General features: G+C 54.6%; 1 protein-coding gene across 5 annotated transcripts in view; it reads right to left on the reverse strand.

Annotated features, from left to right (window-relative positions):
- Positions 1–8,546: 8,546 nt before the first annotated feature.
- The window catches only part of ARHGEF10L (Rho guanine nucleotide exchange factor 10 like), a 37,639-nt gene continuing 33,666 nt past the window's right edge, over positions 8,547–12,519 (reverse strand). For all 5 annotated transcript variants that reach the window (XM_053962613.1, XM_053962612.1, XM_053962610.1 and 2 more), the window contains 4 exons: positions 11,856–11,998; positions 11,059–11,233; positions 9,707–9,829; positions 8,547–9,121 (listed from right to left, as the gene is read on the reverse strand). In XM_053962613.1, the coding sequence (XP_053818588.1) occupies positions 8,631–9,121; positions 9,707–9,829; positions 11,059–11,233; positions 11,856–11,998 (932 nt within the window). In that variant the 3' untranslated portion in view covers positions 8,547–8,630. The remainder of the gene's footprint in view (positions 9,122–9,706; positions 9,830–11,058; positions 11,234–11,855; positions 11,999–12,519) is intronic.

The following is a 12,519-nucleotide window of genomic DNA, read 5'->3' on the forward strand; positions in this document are numbered from 1 at the left end:
CCACGGCTCTTCCCTCCTCCCTGCGCGGCTCCAAAATCCCGGATCCGTCCCTAATCCAGGCGTTTATTCCTTATTAATCACCGTGGAGATGTTTAAGTGCTCCGCTGGCTGGGATTCAGTGGGAATTTTTAGCTTTTGTGGGGCTTTTGGGAATCTTTGGCGGGAGGGGTTTTTTATCCTTGGATGAGGAACAGGAACATCAAGGATGGGGGAAATCCAGGGAGGATCTCAAGGGAGTCCTGGAGAAGGAAAGTCCTTGGAATGAGGAAATCCAGGGCAGGAATATTTGAATTATACATCGAGATTTAAATATGGATGGGAATAAATCCAGCGGGAAGTGGGAGGGGAAGGAAAGGGGGATAAAACCAAAATTTTTAGGGAGGGGAGACCCCCCTCCGCCAGGTACCCAACACATCCCAAAATTCCTTCTTTTATCCCAATCCATTGGGATTTTAGCCCCATCTTGGAGCCTTCAAAAAAGAGAAATTCCTTTTTTTTGCCATTATTTTCCCATATTCCTTTTTCCCATTATTTGCAGCTTTTCCTTTTCTCCCTTTCCCCGTAAGGTCCTGGTTCCCAAATTTTCCCAGAAAAGGGGGGAAAAGGCCCAGGAGCTGTTCCCAAATGAAGAGACAATGTGGAGTGGAAAATCTCACCATTCCCTCTTTTTTTCCTCCCATGAAAGGGTTAATCCAGCTAAGGAAGCGAGAAGGGAATAAAAATCCACTCGAGCCATTCCATCCCATCCCTCCCGGCGGATAAATGCGGGAAAATTACCCGGAGCAGCTCCACGACCCCGAGTTATTTCCAGGCAATTTCGGGGGATAACGGTGATTTATGGACAAGAACAAGGAAGGGCAAACGATCCCGGATCCTGGATCCTGGATCCTGGATCTTGGATCCTGGAACTTGGAGCCTGGATCCTGGAACTTGGATCTTGGACCCTGGAGCCTGGATCCTGGAACTTGGATCTTGGACCCTGGATATTGGATCCAAGATCCTGGAACTTAGACCTTGGATCCTGGGACTTGGATCCTGGAACCTGAATCTTGGATCCTGGATTCCGGATCCTGGAACTTAGACCCTGGATCCTGGGATTTGGAGCCTGGATCTTGGACCCTGAATCCTGGATCTTGGATCCCAGATCCTGGATCCTGGAACTTAGACCCTGAATCCTGGATCCTGGATCTTGGATCCTGGATCTTGGGTATTGGATCCTGAATCCTGGATCTTGGATCCTGAATCCCAGATTTTGGATCTTGGATCCTGGAACTTGGATCTTGGACCCTGAATCCTGGATCTTTGGTCTTGAATCCTGGATCCTGGATCCTGGATCCTGGACCTTGGATCTTGGAGCCTGGATCCTGGAACTTGGACCCTGGATCTTGGATCCTGGATTCCAGATCCTGGAACTTAGACCCTGGATCCTGGGATTTGGACCCTGGATCTTGGACCCTGAATCCTGGAACTTAGACCCTGAATCCTGGATCCTGGATCTTTGGTCTTGGATCCTGGATCTTGGGTCTTGGATCCTGAATCCTGGATCTTGGACCCTGAATCCCAGATTTTGGATCTTGGATCCTGGATCTTTGGTCTTGAATTCTGGATCTTGGATCCTGGAACTTGGACCCTGAATCCTGGATGTTGGATCCCGAATCCTGGATCTTGGATCCTGGCGGGACACAGAGGAGCTGCCGGGCCTGGAGCTGAGCCACTCCTTCCACAGGGAATTCCAAACCTCTGGAATTATCCCCTCCATTTAGAAACCTGGTACAAAAACTGAGCCTGGGCCGTGCAAGGGGGAATTTCTGGAATTGGGGGGTCCGGAGTGCTGGGAATGGGTTCCACTCAGCATTCCCTGAGTGTTCCTTGGCCTCTGCTCCAGACCCAATTCCCACTTCCCATAAAAATCAGCATTTATTTCAAATTTTCCTGGAGAATTGAAGATATCAGGGTTTGGGGTTTTTTTGCCCTGGAAAACCCCGCTGTATCCAAGCCCAAGAGAATGGGAGAACACTGGGATGGGACAGGAATATGGGAAGCCAAGAAAAACCTGGAATTTTGGAGCACTGCCCCCTCCCCGCTCCTGCTTCCTCCATGTCCCCCACAGGGCCTCTCCTTTGGATGGTGGAATTCCCTCATCTCCCTATCCGAAGAATAATTTAATTAACTTGGAGAAACGTAATTAATTTTAATTGTGGGCGATAATTCATTGTTTCATGGGATATTAATAATTATATTTGGGAAATCTGAGTGCCTGGGAAGTGCCCTGGAACGTCCTAATTAACGGCTCGGATGGGAAGCGTTTAATTGGAAACGTTGGGAAATTGGTTCTGCTCCCCGGGGCCGGAATCCATGACCCGAGGACATGGAAAAGGAGGAAGGGAGGGAGATTGGGATTCTCCTGCTGTTTCCCAAATCCCAAATCCACCTGGGCTGGGTAATGATACACCTGGTTATTCATTTTTCCTGGGATTTTTGCCTCCCAGCCCGCTGGCCCCCAGGAATTTTGCAGGTGGGAAAGGATCTTTTTCCATGTTTTCCGCTATTCTCGTAGCCATCTCAAGTACCTGAATACCCCATTTCCATCAAGGAATTACCGGCTCAGAATTTCCAGCAGTGTCAGAAAGCCGGGAAAGGACCCCCTGTGGAAGTGTTTGCGTTCCTGGAGTGGGATCAGCCCCGGGAAGGATTTGTGCTCTAATTGCTCCATCTGTGCCTCAGGAAGACGCGATCCCAGCCTGGCCTTGGCTCCTGTTTTCCCGTTTCTCCTTCATTTTTCTCCTGCCTGGGAGGAAAACTCGGCAATGTCAGGTCCTGATGTCCCCCTGGTCCAGGACTGGGATGCTCAGAGTGCCCAAATCCTGATGTCCTTTAATCCAGGGCTTGGATATTGGGACAACTCCACGTCCCAGTATCCCCCCGGCCAGGACTGGGATACTCAGAGCCCCCTGATCCAATGTCCCCACAAATCCCACTGTCCCCACAATCCAGGACTTTGATGTTTGCACAACCCAGATCCCATAGACCCCCCCCCCCCCAGACTGGGATTTCGATGCTCGGAGACTCCTGATCCAATGTCCCCCCAAATCCCAGTGTCCCCCCAAATCCCAGTGTCCCCCCAGTCCAGGACTTGGATGCTCAGATCCCCCAGTCCCAATGTTTCCCCTCAATTCCAGGACAAGGATGCTCAGACCCCCATGTCCCAATGTCCCCCCAAAATCCCAATGTCCCCACAATCCAGGACCTGGATTTTTGGACAACCCAGATCCCAGAATTCCCCCCCAGGCTGGGATTTGGATGCTCAGATCCCCCCAGGTCCCAGTGTTCTCCCAAATCCCAATTTCCCCCCCATCCCAGGACATGGATGTTCAGACTTAAATGTCTGAATTTGGGTGGCTCCACCTGCTGGAAGAGGCTCATGGACATCTCCCAAATCCTCATCCCTGAGCAGGAGCGGTGGGAATGGTTCAAATCCATGGAATATTGCAGGGATGGGGTTAAGGAAGTGGGAAAATCCCTTAAAATCCAGTGACTCTGAAATAATGAGGGGGATTTTTTTCCTTAGGGAATGGGAGGAAACTGGGAGCAGCTGGACCCTGAAGGGACTCAAGCCTTGTCCTCAAGCTCCTTGAGGAATTTCGACGTCCGCGGTGGGGATTGATGGATCCGCCAGCATCCAGACAGGCTGATTGATGCAGGACCAACCAGTGGCTCCCAACCCTTGGGAATTCATCAAGGAAATCTGGGAATTGCTCCATAAACTTTTGGAGCCCGCAATAAAAAAATTAACCACGGATGGCTCTGCTGTGTAAACACAGCCAAGAAAACCGGGATTGGGAATGGGGAGGGGGCAATGATCCCACAATGCTTTTGTTTCCCTGTTTTTTCCCAAAAAACTGCACCAAGAAACCCAGGAAAGCAGCGACGCCTTCCAGCCGCATTCCCGACTCATCCAAGGACCGGTGGCTCCGTCTCCCGCAGGAGAAGGGCGAGGGGGGTTTATTTTAAATCCCTTTCCTGCCCTAATCCATGTGACGCTAATCAGGGATCCGGCCCCTCGGGAATCAATGATTAATGGAGTTAAATTTAGCGGGAGCTTGCCGGAGTAAAATTAGGCGCCATGCATAAAACATCACAGCTCCTCGTTAGCACGGCTAATTACGCTAATGGGGGGCGCTCACGCGGGCCTGGAATTAGGGATGGACCTCCCGACCTCCTCCCAGCTGCCCAATTCTGTGGTGGAGCTGGGAAAGAGCCCGGCCTGGAGCCTTAATGAGAAGGTAATTAGCACACAATTAACGCTCAAGGGTGGGGGTGAAGGGGGGCTCGGGCATCCTGGAGGTGCAGGGTGTCCTGGGGATGGGTTTGTCCCACCCCAGGGGCTTGGGGGACTGAGGGTCCCCATGGAGCAACATTCCCAAGGGTTGGGATGAGGGGTTGGTGCAGCACATGGCCCCTTATCCCAGTGGGGTGGTTGGGATTGACATCGTTAGGGGTTTCCTCCACTGTGGGATTGCCATGGGGTCAGGCACCATGGTGGGCTGGGGTCTGGTCATGCACCCGGCATTCCCAAGGATTGGGATGAGCGTTTGCTGCAGCACGTGGCTCCTTATCCCAACGGGATACTTGGGATCAGCATCACTACGGGTTTGCCATGGGGCCACCATCATTATGGGTTGGCTTTGCCCAGTGGCATGGCCATGATTCCAACATCTCCTTCCAACGTGGCTGTAATTCCAACATCTCCTTCCAGAATGGCCATCATTCCAACATCTGTCATTCCACTGTGGCTGTAATTCCAACATCCGTCATTCCACCATGGCCATAATTCCAACATCTCCTTCCACCATGGCCATGATTCCAACATCCCCTTCCAGAGTGGCCATCATTTCAATATCCATCATTCCACCATGGCCATAATTCCAACATCCCCTTCCACCATGGCCACCATTCCAACACCCATGGCTCCAACATCCCATTCCACTGTGTCCATCATTCCACCATGGCCATCATTCCAACATCTGTCATTCCAACATCCATTATTCCAACATCCACCATTCCAACACTCATCATTCCACCACGGCCATCATTCCAACACGGCCACCATTGCAACATGGCCACCATTCCAACATCCCCTTGTAGCGCGGCCATCGCTGTTTCCTCAGCCCAGCTTCCCAAAATCACTGGAATCCCGCAGCTGCTTCCCCATCATCTCCCAACCTCCTGGTCACTCACCAGCTCCAAGGGAAGCAATTCCAGAGCGCAAATCCGGTGGGAGAAGGAGGGGGAAGGCAAAGCCGTTTCCAAGCGGTTCCTCCAAACCCGGCGCAGAGAACACAAATCCGGCTGTAATTAATCCCATTATCTTGGGAAGAGGGAGCCGCTGAGCACTGAGGGGGCTGTCAAAAACCAGGAATCCGGCCGGGATAAGCCTCTGGGGGAGTTTAAGCTCGGACAGGCACCAGCTCTAAGCTGGTTTTGGGGGAGATCAGAGTGACAGGGAAATAAAGAGCGCAGGACTCTGGCCTGGAGTGGGAAAATCCAGGAATTATTAATCCACTGCCCTTTTCCTTAAGGAATGAGACAAAAATAAACCCAAAAGGCCTCAGCAGCAGCTCCGTTGAATTCCCTGCAAAGCCCAAGCCAGCGGGTGGGAGTGGCATGGAATGTGGGATATCCGATGGAATGTGGGATATCCGATGGAATGCGGGATATCCGATGGAGTGCGGGATATCCGATGGAGTGCGGGATGTCCGATGGACGTCCGTGTATCTCCCACCCAAGGATCCGCATCCTGCCCACGGAGCTGCTCCACATCCAGAAGATCCTTCAGGAGAAGCGTTTTGGGGCAGGAAAGGCTTTCCCAGCGAGTCTGGGAGATGAGGTTGGATTCCAGAGGTGGAGCAGGGTCTGGAATGTTCCCAGCTCCCTCAGCTTCTCCCTTGGCACCCTTTGCTGGCAGAGCCCAACTCCCAGGAAGAGCAGGGAACAATGATCCCTGCTTGAGGCAGCTGCCTCGGACCTGGAAACTTGGAAAACTCTTCCCAGGAGCTCCAGGTCTCAGGAACAAGACCTGGAATGTTCCATGCCCATCTTTTCTGTCCCCAGTTCCCACCACACCTGGAGCATTCCATGTCCATCTTTTCCATTCCCAGTTCCCACCACGCCTGGAACATTCCATGTCCATCTTTTACATTCCTAATTCCCACCAGCACATGGATGGAGCCAGAGAGGAATTTGCATGTAAGTGCTTCCTTGGGAAGAGCAGCCAGGAGGAAAACGCTTGGAATTTCCTCTTTTTGGAATTTTCCTCATCCCTGTTTTTAGCCTAGGAGAGCACGGAGAGCTGGAGGTGAGTTGGGATAAACGGGACAGGGACCTCCTCAGTAGGGACTGGAAAACTTGGGGAGGGCAAATCCTGCTCAAGGAGGGGGAAAAACACATCCGAGGGCAAAATATTCCTGGATTTCTCCCATTGCCTCTGCTCCCTAGGAACCCATACTGGAAATCCTGGGAAGGTTTTCCAAATGGGATAAGCCCCCACGAGTCTCTGAGGTTTCCAACCCCTCTTTGTATGGAAGCTATGGAAGTTCTTCTGTAGCCCATTTCGGGGGTGAAAGATTCCCAGATTTCTCCCCTAAAATTGGCTCTGCTCCCTGTTTACCCATACTGGAAATCCAGGGAAGGTTTTCCAAAGGGGATGAGCCCCCATGAGTCGTAAATTCCAGCCCCTCCTTGCATGGAAGGCAGGGAAGCTCTGCCCACCTTGAGGGTGAAATATTTCCAGATTTCTCCTCTCAAACTGGCTTTGCTTCCGGTGAACCCACACAGGAAATCCTGGGAAGGTTTTCCAAAGGGGATGAGCTCCCACAAGTCATGGACACTCCGGTTTCCAACCTGTCCGTGCATGGGAAGTATGGAATTACCCGTCCTTCCATGGAATACTCAGAAGCTCTGCCCACCTTGGGGGTGAAATATTCCTGGATTTCTCCCCTAGAATTGGCTCTGCTCCCTAGCTACTCATATTGGAAATCCCGGGAAGTTTTTCCAAATGGGATGAGCCCTCACGAGTCCCATTTCCAACCCCTCATCCCACGGAATTCCCAGGAGCCGCTGCCGCCTGCGGAACTCGTCAATCAGCCCCGAACGCAGCCAACGTTGATTATTTTTAGCCGGGGCCGCTGCAGTGTTCGTGCGCAGGAATCAGACCATGAAATCCCTGGATCCGGAGCATTCCCAGCTCTCCAGTGCCCGGAGCAGCTGAGCCGTGCCGGGATGAGGCGTTAAAAGCCTCCGAGTGTCACTCGATGCCACCTGATGTCCCCAAGGCGGCGACGCAGCCGGTGTCGAACACGGGACCCCCGGGGCAGGCGGGAGCGGGGCCTGCCCTGGAATCAACCCCCTGAGCCGAATTCCCAGCCTGGAATGGGAAATGTGGGAAAAGCACCGCTGGCCTCGGACAATCCGGCTCAGTGCCTGGCTCAGAGAGAGTGGGAGCAGCAAATCCGCTTTTCTTTGGGATCGTTTCGGCCGCCGGAGCTGGATTGGCCCCGTGGGGGCGGCGGATGCTCCGTGGATTCCAAGGATGCAGCGAGAGCTGGGACGAGGAGAGGGGAATATTCCTGAGAGGGTTGGGATGAGGAGGGAATATCAGTTGGGATGAGGAGGGAATATCCCTGAGAGGTTTGGGATGAGGAGGGAATATCCATCAGCACCTCCCATTCCAGGGCTCAGGAATATCCATTCTGTCACTGGGATGCTCCCCATGGAATTCCCGCTACAGGTGGGAATGGATCCAGTCCTGGGATGAGCTCCCCACTCCTTGGGCTGGGATTTCTTTGGTGCCAATGGAAAGAGCAGAAGTAGAGGAACAAGGGCTGGATTTTTCCTCCATCCCATCCCATTCCCAGTGGGAAAAGAGGAAATTTTGGGGGTTTTTACCTGATTTTTAGGATGTGCAGCTCCAGGGGGGTGCATCAGAATCCTAGGATTCCGGGACGGGCTGGAATCATCTTGAAGCTCATCCCATTCCATTGGAAACCTGCATTCCCAGGCTGCTCCAAGCCCCATCCCAGAGCATTCCCAGGGAAGCAGAACCCTTGGAATGCTGCCCCCAAATCCCAGAAAAGCCCCGAAGCCACAAACCAAGGAAACCACGGCCATTCCTATGGGATTTATTTCCACGCTTCCCCTGTTTTCCTTTCCTCGGGAAGCCGAGCAGGCTCGGCTCCCAAATCCAGGGGATTTCAGTACCTCAAATTCCAGATCCTCAAATTCCCAGTCGGGAACAGGAGGGGATATTGCAGCTGGAGCCGCTTTTTCGGGAGCTGCTCCCGCTCTTCCCAGCATTCCCAATATATACAGATTCCTTCTTTTTACAGGTAATAATTTACAGCCTATTTATAATCCAGGGATTTCTATCTCTAGGGATTACTCACACACACACACACACACGCAGGGAAACCGGGAAAACCCCGCCGCTCCCAACTCCAGATCCGCTGGATCTGGGGGAGAATCCCGCGTTTTTCCCAGTTTTTTCCTCGCAGCGGCTCAAGCGCCCAGGGCGGCGCCGCTCCCGGGAATTCGGGGGACTCCTGAGGTAGGAAATTCGGGAATTCCGGGCGGGCTCACAGCGCCAGCGGGAGCTGCCAGATGAGCAGGGAGCTGTCGGCAGCTCCGGAGCGGCGCGCGGATTCCGCCCGGAAATCCCGGTACCCGCGGCCTCCGGAGACGATGGCCACGGAGGAGATTTCCTTGCGGGAAGAATCCCGGGAGCAGGGCCGGCTCCGCACCCACACGTCGGGATCGTCGGCCAGCTCGTAGATGGATCCGTCCTCCTCGGCATGTCCCGGCGTTCCCGGCGTTCCCGGCGCCGCTTCCCGCACGGAGAGCAGCTGGCCGGGCAGGTGGGCCGTGGAGCGCAGCCGGTATTGTAACAAAATCCCTTTTTTCCGCATTTCCCGCGGCTGGAGCCCCTCCGAATCCGGGGATTTCTCCTCCTCGGCCTCGTCGGGCTCGTCCTGCTCGGCCCGGAGGGCGTCGGGGGCCAAAGTGCTCAGAGCCAGCGCCAGGAACTGCACGGGGCCGGCGTGGCCGTTCAGGGACACCATCCCCTTCCCTGGAAAACAGCGGGATCGGCTGGGAACGGGCCGGGAACGGGAACAGAAACAGCGGGATGGGAACAGAAACAGCGGGATCGGCATGGGAATGAGCCTGGGAATGGAAACAGCAGGATCAGGATGGGAATGAGCCTGGGAATGGGCTAGAAATGGGCTGGGAATGGAAACAGTGGGATGGGAACAGAAACAGTGGGATCAGGCTGGGAATGAGCCTGGGAATGGAAACAGCAGGATCAGGATGGGAATGAAACTGGGAATGGGAATGGAAACATCAGGATAGGAACAGAAACAGCCTAGGAATGGGGTGGGAATAGGAAGAGTGGAATTGGGATGGGAATAAGAGGGGAATAAACTGGGAATGGTTGGGAATGGGCTGTGAATGGAAACAGTGGGATTGGGATGGGAACAAGCTGGGAATGGGATGGGAATAGGCTAGGAACAGGCTGGGAATGGCGCTGTTTTTTGGGAACGGGCGCTGTTTTTTGGGAACAGGTGCTGTTTTGTGGGAACGGCGCCGTTTCTCCAGGAACGTTGCCGCTTTCCTGGGAACATTGCCGCTTTCCCGGGAAGGCTGCGGGGCTCACCGGTGATTTTCGGGATGCCCTCCAGGCGCGGCACGGGCAGCAGGACGATGATTCCCAGATCCGTCCCCACCCAGAGCGAGCCCTGGCACAGCAGGAGGCTGGTGACGCGCACGAGCTTCTGCCCTGCAGCGGGAAAAGCCGGGATCAGGGAGAACCCCGCGGCCCAAATCCCGGCCGGCCACGGGGTTTCCGTAGGGATCGGCCTCGGGAAGATCCCAGCAGATCCGCACCAAGAGGGAGGCACTGGGAATAGAAAGGAATTTAAAAAGGGGAAAGAAAAAGTGGGAGAAAAGCGAGATTCCAACAGGAAATAAGGATTTTATGGGAAGGAGCTAGCAGGAGTTAGGAAAGTGATAAATCCAGGGAGAGAAATCCAGGGAAAGATTAACTCAGGGAAAGAGAGAAATCCAGGGAAATCAGTAAATCCACAGCGCTGCGGCTCATAAAGGAGCTGCCACATTCCAGAGGGTTTAGGAGCAGGAGTTCAGATGGATTTAATCCCAACACTCATGCCCGGGAATGCAGGGATGGGAAAGACATTGGGATATTGGGTTAGGGACATGCCCAGAAAAAGAGGGAAAAGGGGAAAAAACAGGGAATTACACGAGTCTGGTGCTTGGAACTAATGAAGGGATTATGGAGCTGTGGAGGGAATGAGGCAGGGATAACCTGGAGTGGGAATGGGAATGGGAATGAGGCAGGGATAACCCAGAGTGGGAATGGGAATGAGGCAGGGATAACCCGGAGTGGGACAGGGATGGGGGACAGGCATGGGATCACGGAACAAATTTGGGATCATGGGACACAGTTCCTGCCCAGTCCATCCCTGCCCCGTTCCTTGGGAAAGCCGCGGATCCTGGTGGGACCCCCTGGGCTGCCCCATTCCCTAATTCCCCCTGCATCCTTTAATTAACCCCCCACATTAGCTGTTAATTAGGATCCAGCTGGGCAGCAGGAAGGTCCCATTCCCTAATCCCCCCTGAATCCATTAATTAATTGCTCTCATTAGTTATTAATTAGGATCTCACCAGGCAGAAGCAGGGTGGTCCCATTCCCTGATTCCTCATGGATCCATTAATTAATGACCCTAATTAACGGTTAATTGCTTACCGGGCAGCAGCAGGGTGGTCCCATTCCCTGATTCCCCCTGGATCATTAATTAATTACCCTAATTAATCATTAATTGCTCACCGGGCAGCAGCAGGGTGGTCCCATTCCCTGATTCCCCCTGGATCATTAATTAATGACCCTAATTAACGGTTAATTGCTCACCGGGCAGCAGCAGGGTGGTCCCATTCCCTGATTCCCCCTGGATCATTAATTAATGACCCTAATTAACGTTAATTGCTCACCGGGCAGCAGCAGGGTGGTCCTGGTGGCCACGTTGATCTCCTGGAGGTGCTCCTGGGTCTCGGTGTGGAAGAGGCGGATGGAGGAGCCCTCGGCGAAGGCCATCCACACGCCGCTGCCCGCCCGCACCATCAGCGTCACCGCCGCCGCGGGGTCGGGGTGCGCCTCGAAACAGTGCTGGGGATTCCCAACATTCCCGGGATTACCGACATTCCCGGAATTCCCAACATTCCCGGAATTCCCAGGAACAGGTGGATGGAGGCCACCCAGACCCCGCTGCCCGCCCGTGCCACCAGGGTGACAGCTGCTGCGAAACAGTGCTGGGGATTCCCGACATTCCTGGAATTCCCAGAATTCCTGCTCTTGGAGTGCAGAGCTCCACCAGGCATTCAGCTCCCAGCCCTCCCTGCCGGAATCCAGCTCCACTCCAAGCCCTTTCCAGGGCATTTTCCTATTCCTCTTCCCATTCCTGTTCCCATTCTCCTTCCCATTCCTGTACCCTTTCCCAATCCCATTCCCATTCTCCTTCCCATTCCTGTACCCTTTCCCAATCCCATTCCCATTCTCCTTCCCATTCCCATTCCTGTACCCGTTCCTGATCCCATCCCCGTTCCCATTCCCACCCCCACTCCTGTACCTGTTCCCGATCCCATTCCCACTCCCTTCCTCTTCCACTTCCTGCTCCCATTTCCGTTCCTGTTCCCATTCCTGATCCCGATCCCCATTCCCGTTCCCGATCCCATTGTTGCCACTCCCATCCCCATTCCTGATCCCGGCCCCATTCCCGTTGTTCCCGTACCTGGCTCTGCAGCTCGGGTGTTCCCAGGACGCTGACGAGGTTCTGGGAGCTGGCCCAGAGCGACTCCTCCAGCGCCAGCAGCGCCCGCACGGGGCCCGGCCCCACCCGCAGCACCCGCACCGAGCCCGCGTCCCACAGACCCTCTGGAACGGGATCACCGGGAATGGGGTCAGGAATGGGGTCAGGGAAGGGCCCGGCCCCACCCGCAGCACCCACACCGAGCCCGCGTCCCACAGACCCTCTGGAACGGGATCACCGGGAATGGGCTCAGGAATGGGGTCAGGGAAGGGCCCTGATCCCATCCGGATCATCCGCACCGAGCCCGTGTCCCACAGACCCTCTGGAACGGGATCACCGGGAATGGGGTCAGGAATGGGGTCAGGGAAGGGCCCTGATCCCATCCAGATCATCCGCACCGAGCCCGCGTCCCACAGACCCTCTGGAACGGGATCACCGGGAATGGGGTCAGGAATGGGGTCAGGGAAGGGCCCTGATCCCATCCGGATCATCCGCACCGAGCCCGCGTCCCACAGACCCTCTGGAACGGGATCACCGGGAATGGGGTCAGGAATGGGGTCAGGGAAGGGCCCTGATCCCATCCGGATCATCCGCACCGAGCCCGCGTCCCACAGACCCTCTGGAACGGGATCACCGGGAATGGGGT

Source organism: Vidua chalybeata, chromosome 22, assembly GCF_026979565.1.
Source record: "Vidua chalybeata isolate OUT-0048 chromosome 22, bVidCha1 merged haplotype, whole genome shotgun sequence".
NCBI lineage: Eukaryota > Metazoa > Chordata > Aves > Passeriformes > Viduidae > Vidua > Vidua chalybeata.